Source organism: Aphelocoma coerulescens, chromosome 1A (genome assembly GCF_041296385.1).
Source record: "Aphelocoma coerulescens isolate FSJ_1873_10779 chromosome 1A, UR_Acoe_1.0, whole genome shotgun sequence".
NCBI classification, from domain to species: domain Eukaryota; kingdom Metazoa; phylum Chordata; class Aves; order Passeriformes; family Corvidae; genus Aphelocoma; species Aphelocoma coerulescens.
The window spans coordinates 13,362,624-13,386,118 of NC_091014.1; the positions used below are offsets into that span (position 1 = coordinate 13,362,624).

The 23,495-nt window shown below is 35.7% G+C and overlaps 2 protein-coding genes across 2 annotated transcripts in view; one reads left to right on the top strand and one right to left on the bottom strand.

The window, feature by feature from the left end:
• CCDC146 (coiled-coil domain containing 146) overlaps positions 1–8,506 on the bottom strand; it is a 40,301-nt gene extending 31,795 nt beyond the window's left edge. The window contains exons 1-2 of the mRNA XM_069035971.1: positions 8,348–8,506; positions 4,662–4,744 (exon numbers count right to left, since the gene is read on the bottom strand). Coding sequence (XP_068892072.1) covers positions 4,662–4,744; positions 8,348–8,428 — 164 coding nt within the window. The 5' untranslated portion in view covers positions 8,429–8,506. The remainder of the gene's footprint in view (positions 1–4,661; positions 4,745–8,347) is intronic.
• An 8,137-nt stretch (positions 8,507–16,643) lies between these two features.
• Positions 16,644–23,186, top strand: FGL2 (fibrinogen like 2). Its single transcript, XM_069035932.1, has 2 exons — positions 16,644–17,382; positions 20,109–23,186. The coding sequence occupies exons 1-2, from the start codon at positions 16,644–16,646 to the stop codon at positions 20,813–20,815; spliced, it is 1,446 nt and encodes a 481-aa protein (XP_068892033.1). The 3' UTR covers positions 20,816–23,186.
• The last annotated feature ends 309 nt before the right edge of the window (positions 23,187–23,495 follow it).

Here is a 23,495-nt window from a genome sequence, read left to right on the forward strand (position 1 = left end):
TCTTTACATACCTACAATATTTAATTCAAGATTTTCAAGATGAGATGGAATTAAGATCTGAATAAGCTTGTCTGACCTCCCAGGTGACCCTGCTTTGGACAGGAGGTTGGACCTCCTAAGTTCTGCTCGAACCTGAATCATCCTATGGTGCCATGAGAGCAGTGGACTCTGGTCTCAGGGGTTTTTCTCCACATACCTAGAGCTGGAGTGAGATTCATCTCATCTAATTTTAACCAGATGACAGATGGTTACTTAGTCTAATTTATCTTTCTAGCACTTCCTAGACACAAATTAAGAGACAGGGAATCCATTTTATCCTAAGAAGTGCCAAAGGCTAGATCTGATTCAGTGTGGAGACCTATAATGGTGAAGTATTCACCAGGACAAAGCCCAGTCTGGCCTATATGACAACTTTCTTAATAAACACTGAGACATCTACCCAGTGATGAATTACATCTTGCTACTGCTGTAGTGCTACCAAGATCTGAAATAACTCATGTAATGATACACAAGCCAAAAATACATTTGTGGACATCTGTGGAAGCCTGTAGATCAATGATCAGTGATCTGATCTGACTTGTATTACCAAAGTGTAGCTCCACAGAAACAACAAACTAGCTCCAGTCAGTGTCAGGAAACTGGTATTCAGAATATACTTATGAACCTGTGTGGTGACAGCTGAAAAATATCCTAAAGACTGTTAGTAAAATACATAGATTATTATGGAAAACTCTTAAAGGGAACTACAGTATGAAAATTCATATACAATGCACCACACATAAGCCTATACTTTATGCCATAGAAATCATTGTGCATGCCTCCTCAGTATTACTACGTTATGATTTTTATATAATGGCATGCTAAAATTAGTCACAATTATGTAGAAGAATAAAGAACTCTATCACTTGCCTTTTACTAATTAAAAATATAGTGCAATTTAATTTCTTTTTAAAAACAAAGGAACTTAGAATTTCCCATATTGAGAAACTCCAGACATAAATTTTGGCTCAAATTTGACATTTATGGCTTAGACAGAAAAACAAAATTACATATCATATAAAGAATAGAGATGGTAAAATGGTGATAAAAATACAAAATATAAAACTGACTACACAGCAAAAAATAATGTAGCCGAAAAGGTTTTGATTCATGCAACATTTCTCCCCAGATAACCACTTCCTTTTTCTAAACTAGAAAATAAGAAAACCACAGACTTCAACAGAAAACAGTGTGTACCTTTATAATGAACAAATAATTTCATGTGTGATGTATTTACACCCATACACTAAGGGAAAAATAAACTGAGTTATTAACACTTCATTCTGTATGATATTTAAATCTTCTTTAAATCTAACAGAATTTATGCAGTTGTAGGAGAAAATACAATTGGTTGTAGTAATACACAGTTTCAAACAGTTCTTTCTTAACACATACATTTTATATGCAATTACATGAACACATAAGCAAATTAATAAAAACAAAATTCTAAGCATTGATTTTTTTCAAGATAATTAAAAAAAAGAAAAACAGAAACAAGAATTGAGTGTTGAATCTAGATTTTGCTCTCTACAGATGCCAATGGTATCTGCCAATTTTTTCATGTGTTGATTTAAATTTAATTGATGACAATGAAGAAATAACTGCACATCTACACAATGTACACATATAGAATGACATGACTGCAAAAGTAGGTTTGTGCAGTCTGATGTGGCAGCTTTTGAATTTGTGAAATAATTATTAATTTAGCAGAGGCTTAAGAAAATAAGATTCTCAATCTGCCAATGATTCTTCATTATTACCTGAGTATATTCTAGTTTGGGTTATCAGAAATTCATACTAGGTTCCTAAATTGAGATAATATAAATAAAATCTACAGCAAGGCCACATAATTGAGTGACTAAAAGGGTCTCCAGGGGCCAAATACAAGCTCAGATACTTCAACTTTAGATGCAGACTTATTGCAAAGCAGATGGTTGAGACAGCACCACAGTGGGATGACAGCCTGTTTCAGCAAACGTAAATTCAAAAGCACTTAAGACTTTGAAGAAAAGTATCAAAGATGTTATTTGCCAAGTGACATCTTTCAGCATTTCAGAATGCCAGATTATGCCAAACTGAAAGCAAGAAATAAAGGACTATTTGCCACTAAACAGAGGACTGCACTATACACTTACAGCTCTGTGTACACTGGCAACAGCCTTGGAAACTACCTGCACAGAGACTAATTGCATTCATCATATTAGACAAATTTGTATTGTGTATCAGAGAGATCAGTTGCAATAGTTTGGCACGGATGTCACAGGGAACTGTGCTGCTTAAGATGTATAAGGCTTTCTCCTTGAGATTTTTATATGCTAACAAAGGAAAGAAGAAAACACACATAGCTTGAAGACCTCATCCTGTGTCATTTGTCTTAACATGGCATTGCAACAACAATAGGACAGATGGGCATTAATTAGGAAAGGAATTGAATTTGGAAGGGTGAAAAAAATAAGTTCTTGATCCACAGAACTGTACTGCACATGTTAGGGTGAAGAACTAACCGTTAAAAACAGTATTGATTCTGTGAAGGGTTCTTTGCAGAAGGAGAACATACACACATACTGCACTTCCCACCAGGACAGTGCTTACAGCTGATGGAGAAAACCAGACCCTTGCAGATGTCTGTATAAGGAGGAAGTGTGTGGTCCCTATCTCTTTCTATTGACTGTTAAGGGACCCTTGGTACCTCGTTCAGATGAGCATGTCTACTGATTTTAACATATGGACAAGTGAATCTCACTTTTGATGTCTGAACCCCACTTTTGATGTCCTTAAAATATACTAGAAATCATGATAGATTTTGGGTAATTGATTTCACTTGCTTTCTTTTAGCAGAAGGAGAAATATATCCATGGGAATTAGTGCATGTTCACACATTGGTGTTTTGCTTTGACACACGACTACATCTAATAAAGAATGTGACACAATTCTCTCTGATCCACTCTCTTACAGAAGGCCATTTCATACTCCTGTGAGAATGATGGAAAGAATGAGAGATGTAATCTACCATCTAATATTTTCATGCTTTTGGTGCATGCTGTTAAGGGTAGTTTTAAGTGTGACAGAAAAGACAGCTGAGTCCTGCTTACACTGAGGCCATATTCCACTTGCTATACACACAAAGAGATTGCCTTTACAAAAATAAATGTCCCATATAAAAGAATATTGTATAAATACATAAAACATGTAGCAATATGTTTGCATTTTTCCAATGAAAGACAATTTTCAAACTAACATTGGCTAAAAATCAACTAATTAGCAGCTACTGGATTTCTGCTTCAGCTCAGTGAACACCAGTATGGTAGAAACCTTAGCAATCAATTAATCCAAACCCCACATAGTATGTTTGATCTGAGCAGTTAGAAAAGTATTTTTGTATTTTCTAGGAACCTGGACTGATTTAGTAATGCTGTTTTTAATTTGTCTTCTCAGAAAGATTTGCTATCTCAGTAATCTGAAATAAAGTCAGATGACATTTCCCAGAGTCAGAGCCATATTCCAATTCCCCATTTTATTAAGACAAAATTAGAAGACTCAGATATCCTCAAGAAATATTATTATTTCAGTATTTTGGGAACCCTTTTTAAATTACTTTACATTACTTAGAACTTGTTGCTATTCAGATTGCCAGGACGCACAGCAAATCCCAAATAAGCAGGTATAACCTGAATTAGGTTTAGAATACTTAAATTAGGCTTTAGCTTCAATGACAGAATTGCCATAAAGGTTTAGATGTGGAGTGTCAGTGAAAGTGGGATAAAATATTGTTAATACAGTGGATATTATGGTATGTATCACAAAAATGGGACAGGATTATCATGATGCTGATTTTACTGATTACAGGTATGCTGTAATATAAAAATTATTATTCATAAATACTACGGTAGTATTGCCATATTTTCAGTAGGACTGCTCTGTTCTGGGACACCCTGTTCACCTGGTACAGCTGTAGTACTGTGTCCCACTTTGTCCCTCTCTATTTCTCTCCTTCCACCCACAAATGCCCTGCCCAAGACTGGCATCGGGCCACGAGCATGATCTCTTCTCTCTTTCCAGGATGTACTGGTGCAGGGCAGACTCACAACTGCTACACCTAATTTCCAAATTTCATTTAGACTTTGAAGCTTAAGCTTTTAATCAAAATCTATTATCTGTCTAATGTGACTGTCAATATTCTCAGAGGGTAAATTCACACCTATTTAGGAATGACAGTTTCATTTTCCTTCTTAGAAATGAGCCTTTAGCTTCTTCAGTTGCTCTCTATGATGTCAGCTCAGCAAGTCAGTCTTTTCATATATTAAAATTCTGGCTACATGATCTTCAAATACATATTTATTTTAAACTTGAAAATTGTCTGTTGCAGTCTGTATGTCCATTCCCAATATTATTATGTTTGTATTAAAAACAAAGATGTTGTTCAAACAAGTATTTAAGTGTCCCAAATTACCTTGAAATTTCCTCTTAAACAATACTGGTTTTCAGCCTTGTGTTCTGGCTTCCTGTTTATGAACTCTAACTGTAAGAAAGCCTTAAATGATAATTAGGCTTCAGCACAAGCAGAAAATTACTTTAAAACCATAATGCTTTGGCTACTGAATGTTTAGAAAGGACTATTATACCTTATCACAGCCTTATGCAGCCGGGTGTACTGTTCCTTCAGCTCGGCTACTCTGGTGTCTGTAATTTTTCCAGCAGAAAATAGCTACGGAAGGCAAACAGACAGTTATGAAATCTCCTAAGCACTAACATTTTCATTCTGCTGCAACTTTTATAACTGTAATTGGCAGGCTTTCAGTTTATACAGACTTTGGTAACATAAAAAATTAATTACACAACCAAATCAAATGCACAGAAAAAACCCGCTTATTTACATAAAAATTCAAAGCATAAATATAAGAACATAAAGAATGTGACTGTCACAACTACAGTGCCCCCTGTGCTGTACCATTTCTTCTCTGACTTTCTGTCTGTATTAATATTTCATGATAATTCTGTCTTGACTTTGAACTCAGGCTCTAAGCAACCTCTTTTCCACATTGCTTAACTGAATCAGTTTTGGTATAAACCCTCAGTTTGGTCTGCACAGGCAAAACTGAGGCTTAAAGTGTCTCCGTAGGCAGTAGGGTTGTAAAAAAAAGGAGCTGGGCTAAAGCTGGATTATCCTCAGGCAACAGAACACATTACCTTACATGCCTGTGCAGGTCTTCAGCAAGCACCAAGATCGAACAGGTCTTTTAAATACCTCCAGGGAGAGTGACTCAAACACTTCCTTAAGCAGTCTGTCCCAATGCTTGACCACGCTTTCAGTGAAGAAATTTTTCCTGATATCCAATCTAAACCACCCCTGGTGCAACTTGAGGCCATTTCCTTCTGCCCTATCCCTTGGTACCTGGGAGAAGACACTGACTTCCACCGGGCTACAACTCCTTTCAGGCAGCTGTAGAGAACAGTAAGTTCTATCCTGAGCCTCCTTTTCTCCAGGCTGAACACCCCCAGCTCCCTCAGCTGCTCCTCATCAGACTTGTGCTCCAGACCCTTCCCCAGCTCCGTTGCCCTTCTCTGGACATGCTCCAGCACCTCAATGTCTTTCTTGTAGTGCAAGGCTCAAAACTGAATGTGGGATTTGAAGTGTGGTTTCACCATTGCTGAGTGCAGAGGGACCACCCTGATCCTGCTGGCCACACTATTCCTCTGTGATATTTCTTTAGAAAACCTTTCTTCCCCTCCTTTGGTCACAAGTAAGGAGAACCAGGTTAAATCCAATTAAAAAATGTAAGGTGATCCAGTCCATGGCTAGCCTTGTGCAGCAGCAAGTCAAATCTGCAACTTCTATGGGACCCTGCCAAGAAATGTGATTATGCAGATCTCCTGGAATAAGAAGTGAAATTACCACAGCACCAAGAAAATCCCAGAAGTTATAATTCAACCTTTAGAATATTCACAAGAAACCATCTAGAACTAATCCTATGATCAAGATGCAGAATACAAGTTAATATCTCAAAGGAAGTATATATTTTCTTTACAACTGTTTAAGTATTTTTGAAGATCTGTTTCAAAATATTTCATGGTAGCAAAGAGAATCTTTGTTCCGAGATGCTGAGAAAAGAACAGAAGGTCTGCCTTTCATTTGCTTGCATGAGAGTAAAGATAAGCAGCTCTCAAATATTTATTTTGGCATTCTCTATGAACAAAGATATTGTCCACTTAAGTTCAAAATACTATCTGGGTCTTCTGTGAGAAAGAAAATATTTCCCTTTCTCAACCCATTTATTTCTTAGCTTCATATGTAGATATAGTTGTCCTATTTGTGTGGTATCTTACTAAAGTGCTTTCTCCATACTCCTCTGATCTGTACCTGTGAGTTACAATTTTTTTTTAACTGCTTAGGTTCTCACTGCAGATCTATGCCATGTTTTCCAACACTTCCATAGAAATAAACTCTTGGCCTGGAGGCTGTGTCTTCTTCTTTACATCCATAAACTTTTTACAGATTTGACACCTAATTTCTCAGTTCAGTTCTGCGATAAGAGCTCTATTTCAGGAAGGTTGGTCCTCCACAATGTGAAGACTTGCAGCATTGAGGACTATGCAAGACAGACTGTATGGATAGCATACCAGCATGTCAAAGGCAGTGAGACCTCCTGGAGACTTTCATCACCAGATAGTTCCCATTACCACAGCATTATTGGGAAAGCCATCAGAGAAACAGCACTGCGCCACTCTGGCCCCAGGATTTGCAATTAAAGCCTGTTTTCTCCAAGATTCTTGGGAGGGCAGAAGGGAAAGATGCAACTGTTTGAGGGGTAGAAATAGTTTGTGGAAGAAGGGAGGAAACATGTGATCCTACTCTAGAAAAATAGTATTAATTGTAATGATAAATTACAGACAAGAGATGATGCCCCTGATATACAGATGTGTAAATCTTTCAAGGTGGCCTGTCCCACATTAATGATAAAGTAACCAACAGTATTTATGCACTCATAGTTCACTTAATTGCTCAGAAGGTCTCGCATTGCTGGGTTAAGTGAAATGTAGGTCTCCTCAGTGTAACTAATTACCCTGCTACACTGAAAAATAAAAGAGTGAGTGAAAAGATGGAGTAGTGAGGAAAAAAAAGGGCTTGTAAATGACAATTGAGGATGACTTTTTTTTCAGTCCTGTGTTAACCATACTGCCCTGGAAAGAACTGAGGTAATTATACTGTACTGGTGATCTCAGATCTAGAGTCTGGAATATAGTTGGATAAATATTCTTGTTGAGTCTTCCAGTCCCATTCCATGTCAGTTGTACTTAGCTGTATATTGCTTTTCTCAGATTTTCTCTCTCATTATATAATGAACTGGGACCCCATACATGTTCAAACACACTCAACATTGATAGATCATCTGGATAAACCAAAATAATTTTTTGTTATCTAAATGCAGAATTACTGGAAAGTTGGATGAAGATTTGTCTTTTAACAGATGGTTGCCTGGAAACTTCATGCTTTCCATTACCCCATACTCCCATAAATGCAATTACATTGAAAATAGGGAAGTCTGTGTCTTATTCTTGCATTTACTTGCATCTTTTCCTTTTAATTTAAAATTTCTGTTATGTTTATTTTACCCTATTAAGTTATCCTTAAGTCCCCCTATTAAGTCACACTTTTGATTTTCTAACTTTGTTACAATTTTTTATATTGCTTTGCGATTTGAAGTCTGGCTTTTCTACCAGAAAAACAAAACAAAACCAAATCCAAACCCAAGTTCTGAAGCAAATTTGTTTCCTTCAATCAGTGAAAAGTCACATGAAGTAAAGTGCTGGGTAATTCTGTCTTATTGCAAAAAATGTGGAGGAAAATTTAGCTGAAAAGGTGAAAGGGAAGGACATATCCTTGATATTTTTCTAGCAGGAAAAGGTAGATTTTCTGGTTCTGAGCAGGAATCCTTTAAATATAGGAGTCCATGAGAAAAAGAGAACATACTTATGCTCAAATAGCTGTACTTACACCTGAACAACTTTTCTCTCTACCCATACAAGTAATAAGTTCATATTCACTTGCTACAAACAGTTCCCCACCAGACCTGTCTTCAAAATCCCCTCATGAAACTTCCAAGAAAAAGTGAGAACTATGTGAGGTTACACACTGTCTGAGGGACCTCTTTTATATCCTTCCAGCTTGACTTCAGGCACACTAGCCCCTGGATCTAAGACCACAATATTTTCTCCAAGGTTGGAAGATGGATATAGATAGATACTTGTAAGGAAGAGAACATGTCAGAATATGAATGGGCATTAAAACCACAGAAGGGAGAGGACCCACCTGATAAATGAGGTACTCATCCATGTGAGCAAAACTAGTGAAATCTGGCCCTAACTTTATCAACGCCTCCTCATTCTGCATTAAGTACAGTGGGCATTCCCCCTTTTACCAGATTATATTCAATTCTTTCTGACAGTCAGCTCAAAACAATGCAGCAAGGAACTCATCTAAAATTCCAAAACAAGTTTTCTGTAACTCAAATGTGATATAAATAAGAACTCCAGGAACATTTCCCATTTCAAAGCTCCTAAAGTTCTTTTGGGACTCTCCAGAAATGAATAAAATTCAGCCAAATCTTAAACATAAATAGATGATGGAATCTTAATATTAGTCTAACTCTTCACAGTCTTTTGATGAAAAAACCCACACAAAATAAGCACAGAAAATAAATAAAGTCACCGCCAAGTAATTACCAATTAACATCAATTACTTACAATCATTATTAAAGTGAATCACGTGAGGCTTCTTAGGAAAATCTCAATTTCAGCAGTGCCCAGGATCTCTGCATTTTGGAGAAATGATGTAGCCAACACGTGTTTCTAATTATGTTTGCAGTTACTGCAAAACAACTAAAATGTATTCTAAGCTCAAATTGAATAATAACACTTTCCCCTTCTTCATGCTAAGTTGTAGGTTTTGTAACTGTAACAAGACATTATGACTAAACTTAATGTTACTTTAACAGATAGAATGTCTAACATTTTATATTCACTGGCTATTTCAAACATCTGAAAGGTCTTGTCAAACAACGCTTTTGCCTCCTAATAGTCGACTAGAGAAAAATATCAAGGGATTAATACATTTTACAGTTTGTATACACTCAGGATTTCAGTACAGTATTAGCCCCTTGGCATATGGCTCTTCTGGGCCAGTCTGCTATGACAGCTTTGGAATTTTCTTTCTGCGCTGTTTATTTGAAGAGCTTTTCTTACCTCTTTCATATAATATTTAAAAGTTTTAAGCATTCAGGGAAGAGATAGGGTAAGTGCTCCTCTTTGAAAAGAGAGCTCTGCATCCTCTGTCAAAATCCTCACAAAGCCACATAGTTTGGACACTTAGCACAGAGCTCAGGTGTTCCTTATTCTGGGGAGAAGGCAATGCTGCCTTCTCAGAGGTTGTTTCAACATGGTAGCGGGGCACTCGCTACAAGCTCACTGAACCCATGCTATAGCTCCTGCATTTCTATCCATATTGCTGGATACCAATCTCCACAGAATCATAGTGCTAGGGATATCTCCTGGTGTTTGGCTTGCCTGTGCCTCGTATCTCCAAATTATCTAGGCAAAATCTTGGACCCATGATAATGGAATAAGGGAACTGGAGATTCCTCCTTAAGCTCAGCCCATGGCTCAGAAAAAGTTCATAACTATAACTTCTCACTAATTCTGAAGATCATGTCCTGGTTGCTTCAAGATGGAGCATTCAAAAATGAAGGAAAAACAATGAAAAGGTTGTGCTTCTAACCTCTCTGTCAATCTTAAAAAAAGCCAAAACACAATATAAGAAAACTGCTTCAAAAAATTACCAGTCCTGATGCCAGGGAATTTAACAGGGCTTCTGAGGCAATTTCAATACATAGGACAATTTTTACCATCTTCACCATTTTCTTAGAGGGCTTAAGGCATGCACTTCATTTTCCAGAATGCTATATTTACATAATTGTTATTACAACAAAATGTAAAGCAAAATATAAACTCCATGTCATACAAGAGAGGAATAAAGTCAGAAAAATTAAGGCAGAAAGGAACCTCTAGATGCCATTTAGTCCAGCCTCCTGCTCAAAGCAGGGATAGCTTCAAACTTAGACCAGGTCAGGTGAGGGGCCTGTCCTGTGTAATTTTGAAAAAGCAGTGACTGAATAAGGATACAGTGGCTGAATATTTATTGCACCCGTTATAAGATAGTCCCTGTATTCTGCTGATGTACTATCAGCTCTCTCTAATTTTTACCCAAAAGAAGATACTGACTTGTCCTGAAGTATATTGTATCTAAACATTGACTACCTTACTTTGTCTCATTTGCATATTTTTCCCAAACTGTGCAGTTAAAGACTGAAATACATTGCCTTTAGACTTTAGGAAGTATAAGGAAGGCAAAAAACCCCAAAAAACACACATTCAAAACCAGAATAGAGACTAATATTTAAGCTTTTAATTATTTTTAATAATAGAATTTAACTAATTAAATTATTTCAGACTGCTTTCCAGCATTTATAAGTAGTAAGAAGCATTCTCAGTGAGGCTCTTAGTTGCTTTTGACTACAGCAAGACCCAAAGATGACTACCTAGCTCAGCCCAAACATCAGGCTTTTAGATCACCTAAACTCTGATTTTAATGTAAAGTGTTACATCATAATTTATATATGCCCAGAAAAAATACAATCTTTACACTTTTTATTCAGTCATCATTTTCAATATGTCTCAAATATTCATACAGAGTTATGGAAGACTAACACAAAATTATCTATAATTTCTCTACTCAACAATATTTCAGGCTTCAGCACATATTTCAAAGTATTTTAAAACAAGAAGATAAAAATCACTAATTTAAGACTGTAAACATTTAGTTACACAATAAATTGTAGCCATTGGTATGCAATTCTGCATTCCATTTTGGAGATTGGGAAACATCGAAAGTACACACAGAAATAGCTATATTGCAGATATTTAGGGAATGATACGTCTTGCTTAAGTCATTATTCTAGAGAAAGGTTATGTTGGTAGAAAGTAAAGAAAAATGCAGTGAGGTTTTTAAATTGATACTGTAATTAGAGTTTAAAAATAAGGTGTAATCCCTCTCACCTGTTACTACATACATTTATTACAGGAAGGAGACTTTAGAATAAGTATGGGAAGTCCATAGAAAAAGCCCATTTATTAGCTTTTCAAGTAGAAAAATATTTGTCACTGAGTTTCCTAAGCATTTAATTTAGGTGATAAACAACAATACTTGAAGCTATGAGGTTATTGGTTGCACAAACGCAGTCAGGTGGGGGTAAAGGCATACACAAAAATCATAAATACACGTACAGTAGATACACTGTACTGCCTTACACTGAAATTCTACAATTCTACTTTTTTAATTACAGAGGGATGAACCAGGCATCCTTCAATGAAAAATAAACTGCTGAAGAGCCTTCTAAAACTAACAAATAATGACTAGGAAAAACGATATCCTGAATTGTTTCCCAAGGCATGGTTCGTAACAGTTGTTTTGTCCCCCAGTTCATGGGAAAAAGCAATCCCTACATGGAAAATATAAATATCAGCTACAATCAAGGTGGTGCAGTGGGTGAGAAAATACTGGTGACCAATTGAGTCTTGCATGGCTCAGTAAAAAAAGGGCATAGGAGGGTAAGACAGGCATTTTGGGAAAGGACATGGCTTTCCTACTGTCACCTGTTTGGCTACGAAGCTTGAAACCAGGATACTAAATAACCAGCACAGTCTTGGAGCAGGTTTGCAGGAATCAGAAAGGAATTTTTCTGTAAAGACACAGGAAGGAGAGGCTTTTGTATTTGGTATATCATCACTCTGAAAGTGCATTTGGGTTTATTCTCTTCATATATTAAACCAACTACAGCATCTTCTATGGCTACAGATAAAGGAAATAGCAGTAAACTGTAGATTTAGAGCAGGCAGATCAGATGTCATGGGAGAAATAGAATTAATAAGAACATAGTTTTGTGGATCTCCTTCTTCACAAATAGGGTCCTCAACAGAAGCAGTGATTTTCTTTGACCACATGAATTTTTTAACATGTATTATATTTACAGTTGCTGATATAAATATCGTATCTACTACTTACATGCTCTATGTCAGTGCTGCCTTTCTGCCTGCTGTCAGAATTTATAGATAAAGCAATGAACAGTTTAAGCTGGTAGGAAGGCATGCAGCCACTAGTTCTATGTAATCTGTATCTGAATAAGAATATTAACAATCAATATCAAATGGAATAGGACTTTCCTTTTGTCTTCTGATGTGTTCTCATAGACACACAAGGAAGCTGAATAGGTAGTCCCACAATCCAGTAGACAACAAAAGGACTGTTTGCCTGAAGAATGACTACTGAGTTAAAAAAGAAAACAATTCAGTTAATCAGAAAGAATTCTAAATCAGAATTTGTTTCTAGTATGGAATTTTGGTATATTTGCCACATTTTGGAAAAACCTGAAAATTAATCTAATTACTTGTCATCCTCTTTCTCAGCCAAAATGTATCACAGAATCACTGAAGTCTACAAAAAAATCAGAAATATTACTGCAGCAGTTGAATCTTAACACATTCCACCTCTGCCACCAAAATGTTTCATTATGAATAAGCCCCAAAGTACTTCAGGTTTGTTCATACCAATCATGTGAACTGCTTAGACAAACCTGGATATTTTGCAGCAATTCTTCTGCAGGAGATGTTGACTCCCAGAACAAAGCCAGAAATCAAACAGATGCCAGGCTATTGTGTTTTAAATTGCCATAGTCACTAGTTAAATTAACATCTGCCTACAGTCATAACTTTGTTGTTTTCTATTTGACCTACATTCCAGAAAAAAACCTTACTGTAAAAATTCATGGGAAACGGTTCACGCTGGTTTTGATAAACTTTGGATAAACAATCCTCAGACAAGTCTGATAAAACAAAATATATTGCTTCTTTAACCTTGTAATCACTGCATAGCTCCGTGAACAGAATTAAAATCTTCAGTAGAATTTAAGAGCATCTTGAGCTGTCAGTTATTTTCTTTACCTTTAGGAAGATGTCTATATGATAAAGATATCTCTTCAGTCCACAGTCCTAAAAAGTAGACTAGAAGAGATTAAAAGCTACAAGAAAGTGAGCTTCAAGTAAAAAGCAAAGACCTTAGCAGAAAAGTCTCAGTTACAGCCATCAGCTGTTATTAAGTTAGATCCTTTCACAGTTGAAAAAGACTGGCTTTTGGGTTTTGTGACTGATAACTAATTTCAAGTTTTAAGTACTGTAGGAACCCAGAGTGCCGAGAATATTTCTCTGCCTGTTTTTAAGGGTTCTTACCCCCCTGAACAACACTGTTTTAACCTCCAACCTTGGAAAAAATTACCAACGATCAGACAAGAACTAGAAAATACAGTGGTGTGAATTAGGTGATGGACTACTATGTAAGATTGTCACAGGGTGAAAAATTTAGAGGTTTTGGGCTTCTCTTTGTAGTAAATAGATAAGAGCAAAAAATATCAAAATGGAGGATTGTTGTTGTTCTCTAAACCTTCTTCTCCTTCTTCTACTACTCCATGTTCTGCAGTAAAAGTGGTTTGGAATGATTGGATAGAGAATTCTGCAGTTCCTGCCCGTGTTACTGAATAATTGGTAGGAAAGTGAAAATAATATACATTTTTAGTAACTATTGGTTAAATTATCTTTAAAAGGCTGTGTAAATTTTGATAGAGAGCCTCCACTCCTGCTTCCTGTGCTCTATGCTGTACCTGGGTCACACTAGTGGCTCTGTTCCTCTGATAAGACTTAATAAACAACTATCCAGCAGCACTGAAACTCAAGGAAAAGTCTCAGTTTATCTTTGAAACTCCTTGCAAGGACTTGTAGAAAATTCTCTCCCATCAGGAGGAATTTGATTTATGGCATGGTTCAGTGTCATTGTATTCTGCAGAACACTCTAGATCTAGAGAAGTCCTATCTGGGAAGAAACTTTGTTTATCAACAAACTGCAGGTCTCAGTTTAAATCTGGTCCAATATTTCTGTCATTAGTTAAACTGCATCAGCATCTCACAGCTTAAGACTACTTAGTGTCCTTTCTAAGGGCAAAGAATGCTGAAAATCTCAGATTTGACAGTTTGCTTCATTTATTCCCAGAAGGATAAGAGACATGAAACATGAAAAAGGCTGTGTCATACTATTTTGGGTTCCTGAAGAAAGAAGAGAGGTGTGACAAGTTGTTGGGAATGGACATTCCCTGACAGAACAGGAAGAAAGACCAGTACTCAATTACAAGAGTGCTCCAGGTAGGGGAAGCATACAGACTGGTGGAGAAACGTATCTTTTGGACTCCAAGCAGACTGGTGACAGTTTAGCAGCAGATCATCAGACCAGTAATGAAATCAGGAGGATAATAGAGCAACTCAATATTACAGAAGTCTCATCCAAGGGAGGAAGCAAATATCCCAAAAGGAAGATATATACATAGGACTAAAGAATGGATGTCTCAAGACATGATGTTTGTCTTCAAACAGAGATGTTTGAAAAGTTCAGATACCTCACCTCACTATCTGAACTTCCTTTTTTTTACCTTCAGCATTAGCAGAAATTTCTGCCTTTCTAGATGTTACAATATTCTAAAGATAGTTTAGGTTTTCAATGCAGCACAGCAATCACAAATTACAACAATATTTGTTATACATTCAAATATTTCAAGGCAAATCATAGAATGTCATCTATCAAGGATAATTATTATTCATTTTACAGATACAGAAGAGTTTGTCCAGTTCAAAGTCAAAAAGCAGATAGCAGAGTTAATTGTAAACTGAACAAACAACAGTGGGGGGGATTGTGGCTTCCCAAATAACAAGGATTTAAGAATTCTATTCTATTTCTAAACCCTCTCAAAAGAGGCTGGTATGGCTTTCCTCCATTTGACAGTAGCAGCCACACACAAGAACAAGGCTCTGAAAATACCTGATTTTAGACTAATACAATGAAAAATTAGCATCCTGTTAATCAAATAAAAAATTTAAAAATTTTACTTGCAAATTAAAATAATACACTTTATCTTTTACAAACATTTCATTTTTTATGCATTTTAAACAAAACCAGACTGATGTCAGTATCTTACACCTGAATGGTGAGGGGTTCCTTTCACCTCACTGCTGGGGAACTATTGCGATCTGAAAGGGGGAGACACAGTTTTGCCACATAACTAAAAGCACCACAGCAGGTTCTGGGATGTTCCTTTAGAAAATGGGGAAGGTAAAAAAAAAAAACATTCAAGACCCATCTCCCAAGAAAGTGCCCAAACTTTTGTGCTATCCAGGAATCTGAAGGAATTCTTGCAGCAGGTTAGACAAGTAAGTTTTTTTACCAAGCCTCCTCCCTCTACTATCAATATAAGCATGTGGTGTGTATAAAGCTAGTAACATTACAGAGAACATAAACTTGTGGATTATATGTGTGACTAATGTCTGCTTAATGTTTAATCTGTGCTATGAGTAATTTCAAATAAGGTTTAAGGAAATAAATGGTTCAGATTGGACTAATTTAACAAGAACTGGTGTAAATACCATTTACTCATGCAAATTATTTGACTCTTGACTGACCTGTGAATGCATAAAGACATATCCACGTAGCCTTGTTCTGAGGCACAGGAAAAATGATACAGATCATGAAAACTGCATAGGCACACATGACAATGGCAAAGGTGTCTGTGGAATGAGAATGAGGGAGTACATGGCAATTGTCACCTCTAGAAGTATTTCATTTGGTACGATCAGCAGTAAAATACATGACTAACTCTGAAAGTTGATATAAGGCACAATAAAAAGAAGAGCAATACCTCAAACTGATGAGAGTTCTTTCCCTAGGTCTCTGCCTCACTTTATATTTAGAATTTGGGACACTAACCAGAAGATCAGGATTTTCTTTGGTTTCCCATACAATTAGTCTAACAGGTAGGATCTCATACATCAAAGGGGAAACCTTCACTTAAAAAGGCTCAATAAGAAGTACCCCATATCAGATAATAGTGAATTTTAACTGTGATGTGCCATACAAATTATGAATATTCCAGATAACTATTTTAAGGTGGACTAGGCAAAATAGTAAGAAGAAAGTGCTTTTCATCCTCCTGAATTTGTGACTGTGTACTGAAAAATGTTTGTAACCAAAACTCCATGTGTGTTTCAACATGTTTTCAGTTTTAAGTGATTTATATGAATATATGCATTAAATTTGAAAAAGTTTTAGGAAGAAGGGGACTGACTGTCAGTAAAGCTATTGTTGTGATAAACTTCAAACTGAGAAAAGGGCTGGGTTTCATTTTCTCCACCTGCTGTGCTAAAATCATGGTCTGCTTTAGAAAATAAGTTTTAGACCATTCAAGTGTTAAGAAATAGATGTTAGAAGACCGTTATAATAAAGCTAGGTGATTTTTTTCCAAAAAAAAGAAAATCCATGTACAACAAGGAATGAAATTAAACTGCATAACATGCATTTCATCATCTTGCTTACAGAAACTAGCTCTGAGTCAGGAATACTCACTGAAATGTGGTACTCTTGCAAGCACTACCTAACTTTGCTCTGCTATTAATCACTCGTGATGCAAGCACTCCCACCCATTTCTGAGAACAGTGTAGGCTGTCTGATAAGTCACAGGCTTCAAGCTGCCCTTATAAAGTTGTTCCACTTCTGCATACTTCCTCATACTGCTAGTTTCTCAGTGAAGATGAAGCTCCTCATTTACATAGTCCTGCTGAAGTTAACTCTCCTTGCTTTAACAAATGTCTTTGCAGTTGTTTTAGAAGAGGAAGAGAATGCTAAAGAAGCAAAAGTTACTGAGACTTGTCCTATAAAGCTCAAAACTAATCGGAAATGTGATGAAGGAGAGGATTGCCCTTATCAGATAAATCTGCCTCCGATGACCATCCAGATACCCAAAGAATTCAAACTGCTTGAGAAGACTCTCAAAGAAGTACAGTCCCTTAAAGAATCAGTAAACAAGCTAAAGAAATGCTGCCAAGATTGCAAGCTGCAAGCAGATGACAACCAAGAAAGAGAAAGAAGTAATGAATTCCTGCTACCTAACACTGCAGAAAACACCGAAAGCCAAGATAACAGAGTAAAGGAACTGCAGAGCAAAGTTAACAGAATGGCAACCAGCTTAAAAAATGCAAAGAGCCAGATTCAGACACTGCAGGGTCGTTTAGAGAAGCTGAGCCTCATAAATATGAACAATGTGGAACATTATGTTGACAGCAAAGTTGCAAATTTGACATTTGCTGTGAACAACCTGGATAACAAATGCTCTTCTAAGTGTCCAGCAATGCAAGCAAAACCTGGTACGTAATCTGTTAATTCTTACTGCTTGTATAAACTTTCTGTGCATTTTACTAGTATTTAAAACATATATTTTACCCAAATAGCTGTGTTATTACCTTCACAAGTATCTGCTCTTTTAGTGTTTATTTATACTCCTGTAAAACATTTCAGCAGCCACTAGAGGGTTACTGAGAGCTGCAGGTGTTCAGTCCCTCCTAGAATTGGACTTCATTAGAGGGATTCAAAACATTAATTTTTAAAGGACAATTTTTTTGCAATTTAATAAGTAAACATGAAACATTATTTTACACCATAATACCCTTCATTAGAGACATTAAACATCAGTGACATACACATATTTTCTCCTTGGATGAAAACGGGTAAATTTTCTCTAGGTGTGCCTTAGAAAACAGTATTTTTATTTTTTCCCACTGCAAAACTGCAGATACTCTGAAAAGGGGTGCAAGACATCATCAATCATTAAGTGAACCTAGCACAATGCTTCGTTTTTAACAGATGGATAATAAAATAATTTTCCTATAATCACAGCAAACATCTGAAAGGCTGAGCTAAAAAAGCTTACTAACAGCTCTTCTTGACTGGGTAACACATGTACCAGCATTTTAACACTAAACCCTTTGCATTTATTTAATATAAGAGCAGTATAAAACAGAAAACAGGTGTTATCACTGACAAACAATTTTTCTTTTACCATTTAATTCTCCTAATTAAAATAAAGGAATTGAACTAATACTCTCTTTCTAATGTTTACTGTTATTCAGGCAAGATCAAGGGGTTTTCTAAAAGTCATAAAGTTTTTATCTTACATATAAGAATCCTTGAAAACAAGAAATGTTCCCTAGACTGGCAATGTATTCTATCACATCAAACATAGGAAGATTAAGCTTTCAAGAGACAAAACAGAGAAAGATCAGGCTGCATTACAATCTTTAAGTCTCTAGCTTAGCATCCAAGATTAAAATAAAACTGTTCTTCTGTCTACACATATCGAAAACAGAAGGATCTGCAAGTGTCCAGTGTATGTACCACTGAAATTCTTGAAAGTGTGAAAAGAGCAAATAAGTAATAATAAAGGTAATGCTTTTACTATATCAGCAATCAGCTAAATCAGACAAAAATCTCTACAGATCAATTATGTTCATTCAGATACAAAACATTCACAAAAAGAATGAGTAATTTTTTCGTTATATTAATAATGGGCAGTGAATCACATTCAAGTACTGTATTTCATAACAGACTAAATTAATTTTAGATATTCCTTACACTGATTGAAACAATCAGTAGCATTCATAGCACATGATCATGTAGATATTCCTTTTCTTTTACAGCAACATGCCAAAAGCACTTGTAGCAGCAATATATCCATTATGAAAGCCAGCAAGGAAAACAGCTACAACTTTTTCCTATCCAGGAGCTACTCCTGCACCCACTGAAAGTAATAGTAAAACTTTATTTAAATAGGAGTTGAATTAGATTATAGAAGCATTTTATCTTTAACGTATATTCTTTGACAATATCTGCTCTGAAATTTAGTCCACCAAAGATCTTACACAAAGTTCAGTGAAATAAATGAGAATGTATTGCAAATTTAGACTTGGCTTTAAAGCCTTTGACTCATATACTTTGTGGTTGCATAAATGTCCAGTTTTCTGGCAAACAAGAAGTCCTGAATCTTATTCCCTGCTGCAGCCTGAGATCAATCCTCACTTTCAAGAAGTAGTTCCTTTAAATTTTCTAGGAAAAATTACAATTTTTCCTAGACACCTACAAATGAACACGCCCATACATTCAAATCTGCAATGGGAATGAACATTATGGTTTTGACTCTTAACACAGAACTTCTGAGAGCTCTCCATATCCCTTAAGAATGGATTTTCCCTCTGAAGAAAAAAATGGGGGATATTTTTCTTCTGAGTAAAGCACATCACCCATCGGTGGAAAAAAGGTACTGTTAGTAGTAGATGTTAACATTCGTCCTTTCTCTAAAGCCAGAGATGCCACATACACAGGAAAGCACCATCACTTTTCCACCTTCATCTTTCTAGGAATCACACAATTACTACAACAGATGTGACATTTTTATTACTTTTTTCCTGCTTCCTAAAGTACAGTCAACATTAACACAAAAAGCATTCCTAATGATGTTATGTTCTCTATCAAATAACATTAGCTTAACTATAGCCAGGTTAACATCATTCCCACACGGACAAAGTTCTTCCTCTAACATATTGCCAGAAGGAGCTATAAATTATAGACAGGGTGTGAAGCTAAACATTTAAATACAAAAAGCAGCAAGTGTGCAAACACAAAGCATTAGAAATATGGACTGAAGAAATCAGTCTATATTTGTAATATGGAAAATTCTAATATGGAAAATATTATTTCAGAAATCAGAATTTACATGAGATAATGAAATGATAGAGAAAATGAGAAAATGGAAAGCAAACAATCAAAATGTCCTTATATTAGGCATTTTGATGAAAAAATGTAGTTTAGATGGGTTTTTTTGGACAGCTATCTGATGCAGAGATCCTACGTGGCATCTGTTATAAAGGAAATCTGATGGAAAACGTGTTTGCCTTAGAACTGAAATTGCTGCAACACTATTTCCAAAGTAAAAGTCTCTCCAATGCAAGTTCTGTATGCCACATCAGTGTGGGTAAATTTTTTTTATATTTTCAAATTGAAATTATGTTTATTCTAACACTATCTGTTCTTTCACTAGTTATACAAATAATGCAGAGAGACTGTGCTGACCATTACACAGCAGGGAGAAGGAGTAATGGAATCTACAGGATTAGCCCTGACCCCAGAAATGAGAGCTTTGAAGCTTACTGTGACATGCAAACACAAGGAGGCGGCTGGACAGTGTTGCAACGACGTCAGGATGGCAGCACTAACTTCAACAGAACCTGGAATGACTACAAACATGGCTTTGGAAACCTCAGCAGGGAGTTTTGGCTAGGCAATGACAAAATTCATCTCCTGACAAGGAGCCAGGAAATGCAACTGAGAATTGATCTTGAAGATTTCAATGGAATCAGAGAGTATGCAAAATACGACCACTTCTACGTGGCCAACGAGTACCTCAAGTACCGTCTAAGTGTCCACGGCTACAGCGGCACTGCAGGAGATGCCCTCCACTACAGCAGGCACTACAACCACGACCAAAAGTTCTTTACAACCCCAGACAAGGACAATGACAGGTATCCCTCAGGGAACTGTGGGGAGTACTACAGCTCTGGCTGGTGGTTTGATGCCTGCTTGTCAGCCAATCTCAATGGCAAGTACTACCACAAGAAATACAAAGGTGTTCGCAATGGCATTTTCTGGGGTACATGGCATGGTATTTCTGATGATATTCCCACTGGATATAGGCAACCCTTTAAATCAGTAAAGATCATGATCAGACCCAAAAGTTTTGTGCAGTAATTCTACACATTTGTCTTAACTAGTTTGCATTGGATTGCACTCAAAATCATACCTACTCAGTATTATACTCAGAAATCAAGTATTCAGTAATGTTTGGCAAAAGATTGTTCTAGACAAAACAATATATTTCCACATAATTTTTTTAGAGACCATTTGACCCATAAAAAGTATTAAAACCAGCATTAAAATACCTGAATAGTTATCACTAAGACTTAACACCAGTTAAGTCTTGGTTTCGTTATGTAAATATTCTAAACATTGCTTTTGGTGCTTTTACTGACTGTGATATACCACATTTCATGATCTAAAACTTTTATATGGTCTTCCACAAATTGTGTCTGAACGACTCCTACATTTTAACCTGGAAATAATTCAGAGGTGTAACTAATATAAATTTGTCAACTCTTTAAAAAAAAAAACAACTAGTCTCTCTAAAACAGCCTTTTTCTATCATCTATCCTTCACAACTTCCAAGTTATACCATGGCAATATCAATATAACTTAGGAAAATTAATAAAAATTATTATTTTTGAAGAACTAGAAAACAGAGGACCACATGGTTTGCCCAAAGACCCCAAACAAGGCCTTGAAGAAAACAGAAAATGAAGATGATTCCTCAAATTTCTTCCCTTTATCAAAGATTTTTCAAACAAGTTAGTGGAAGAATTGAATAAAAGCAGAGGAACTAATTATAAAATCATAGAATCATTTAGTTTGGAAAAGACCTTTAAGATCATTGAGTACAAGTTTTAACACAGAACTGCCAAGTCCACACTAAGCCATGTCCTGAAGTGTCACATCTACACATGGAGAGAGCATGTAATGAACAACATTCTTGCTCTTTTTGGTTCCTCCATTCAAGCTCAAGGTCCTATTTGTCATTTGTAGGAGAAAGGAGCCATTATGTAGATTATTGCACATTTATAGAGGCAGGTAGACAGGTAGGAGGAAGACATCAATAAGAATCCATATCCTTTGCTTTAATGCCTCTAAATACACACAAAGAGTTTCCAGTGCCATTTTGCTTTCTCCTGAATCCTTTAGGTAAGTCAAATGTTACAAGATGCTCTTGTAGAGAGTCAAGCTCTCATTCAAATACTTCTCAATCTAGGTATCATTGGACCCTAAAATTAAAAAAAAAATTACAAATGTTTTGTGACATAAGACTGTTCTCCCCATTTTTAGACTATATGTTTCATAGTCACAGAAACATAAAAATCTACTGTCAATTTTAAGCAAAAAAAGAGAATATATGATGAAAGATTTTTTTCTAAAATATAACAAATAAAAAAATCTAATTTTCAAATAGTTCAGGAAGCTCAAATTAGAGATACTGTTATTAACTCTCATGTTGTAGATAGTGAGCACAAGTTTGACTGCAGATATCTATGCCATGTCTCTATAGACAGTGACCAACAGTGAGTGGAGACGCAATTTATCTCAGCAAGAGGCTATTCTACTGTCTTGCTTATACCAATCCTGAGATGCAGAAAAACTACACTAAGGCTCTATTTCTTTATCAATTAAAGTGTGGTCATTGCTGGCATAGCTTTTTTGATTAAAAGAGACATAAAAAAAAGAATATAAGTATACATCTGACCTAATACTTTATAAATATGATCTCTACTGTTTTTTTAAGATGATATAAAACTATTACAGTTATAAGTTATGCAAACGAAAAACACTGGCAATTGCTAAACTGTAAAATATTAATATATATTTTAAAGAAGTAAATACTTTGAAGGATAATTCAAGCATAATTTGGTTTATTATATTTCAATTTTAAAGAGCAATGAAAACTTTTAATTGCAAGATGTATCATCTTTCCTTGAGAGTATGTTTTGAAGCAATAGAATATTTATTTTGGGATAAAAAATAGTTGTCGAAACAAAACAAAAAAAGCACCTTGCTTAGAAGAGCAAATATCTAATTGCATATGATTATAATTAATCATTTTGCATGAAATGCACAATTTGCTCCTATTCATTATATGGTAACTAGCTAAGTATGACTTAGAGTATCTACAAACTTCTACTTGAAAATGTCTTTTTACTCCTAAGTTGTTAGAAAAGAAACTGTCCTTTTAAAATCTTGCTTAAAGGAAACTTTGTAAAACACAGAAATTTTAACAGAATAGGAAAATGTGTCTAAAATCACCTGCAGAAGCTTTGTCTCATGTCTTTAAAAACAGAAAGTGAAAAAAAAAGAAAGTGTAATGCTGTTACAGAAATCTGATTATTACCTGTCTGGAACTGTTGTAGCTGAATCTCTGTCAATCTGTACTAGTTTTAAAAAGTGTAACTTCATCTACTTGTTGCAAACATTATTTTTGTTTTTTCTTGGTGTAATAAAATTATGTCACACTGTTAAAGCAGTACTACTGTAAGAGATGTATATGAGGACTATAAAAAATTTTTCATAAATAATTTTATTGATTTTCTGTAAAAATTGAAGCAGTAAGAAAACACTAATAACCACCACAGATGACTATGTGACATATGTATTGATAGTTCCTTAGAGATCTGTTTTGTGACCCTTCAATTGCCAGATAATACCAAGGGCTGAAATCTCAGACATTTTTTTGAAACTATTCATATTTTGGAAGAGAAAAAGTAATTGCCCAATCAAGAGTCTACACAACCTTTATCTTTAACATGAAAAAGTAGAAGCAAACCAAAGT

Coding starts and splice junctions, on each gene's coding strand:
- FGL2 (XM_069035932.1), top strand. CDS start 16,644: ATGCAAGCACTCCCACCCATTTCTGAGAACAGTGTAGGCTGTCTGATA. Junction 17,383..20,108: donor AGCAATGCAAGCAAAACCTG/GTACGTAATCTG, acceptor TTCTTTCACTAG/TTATACAAATAATGCAGAGA.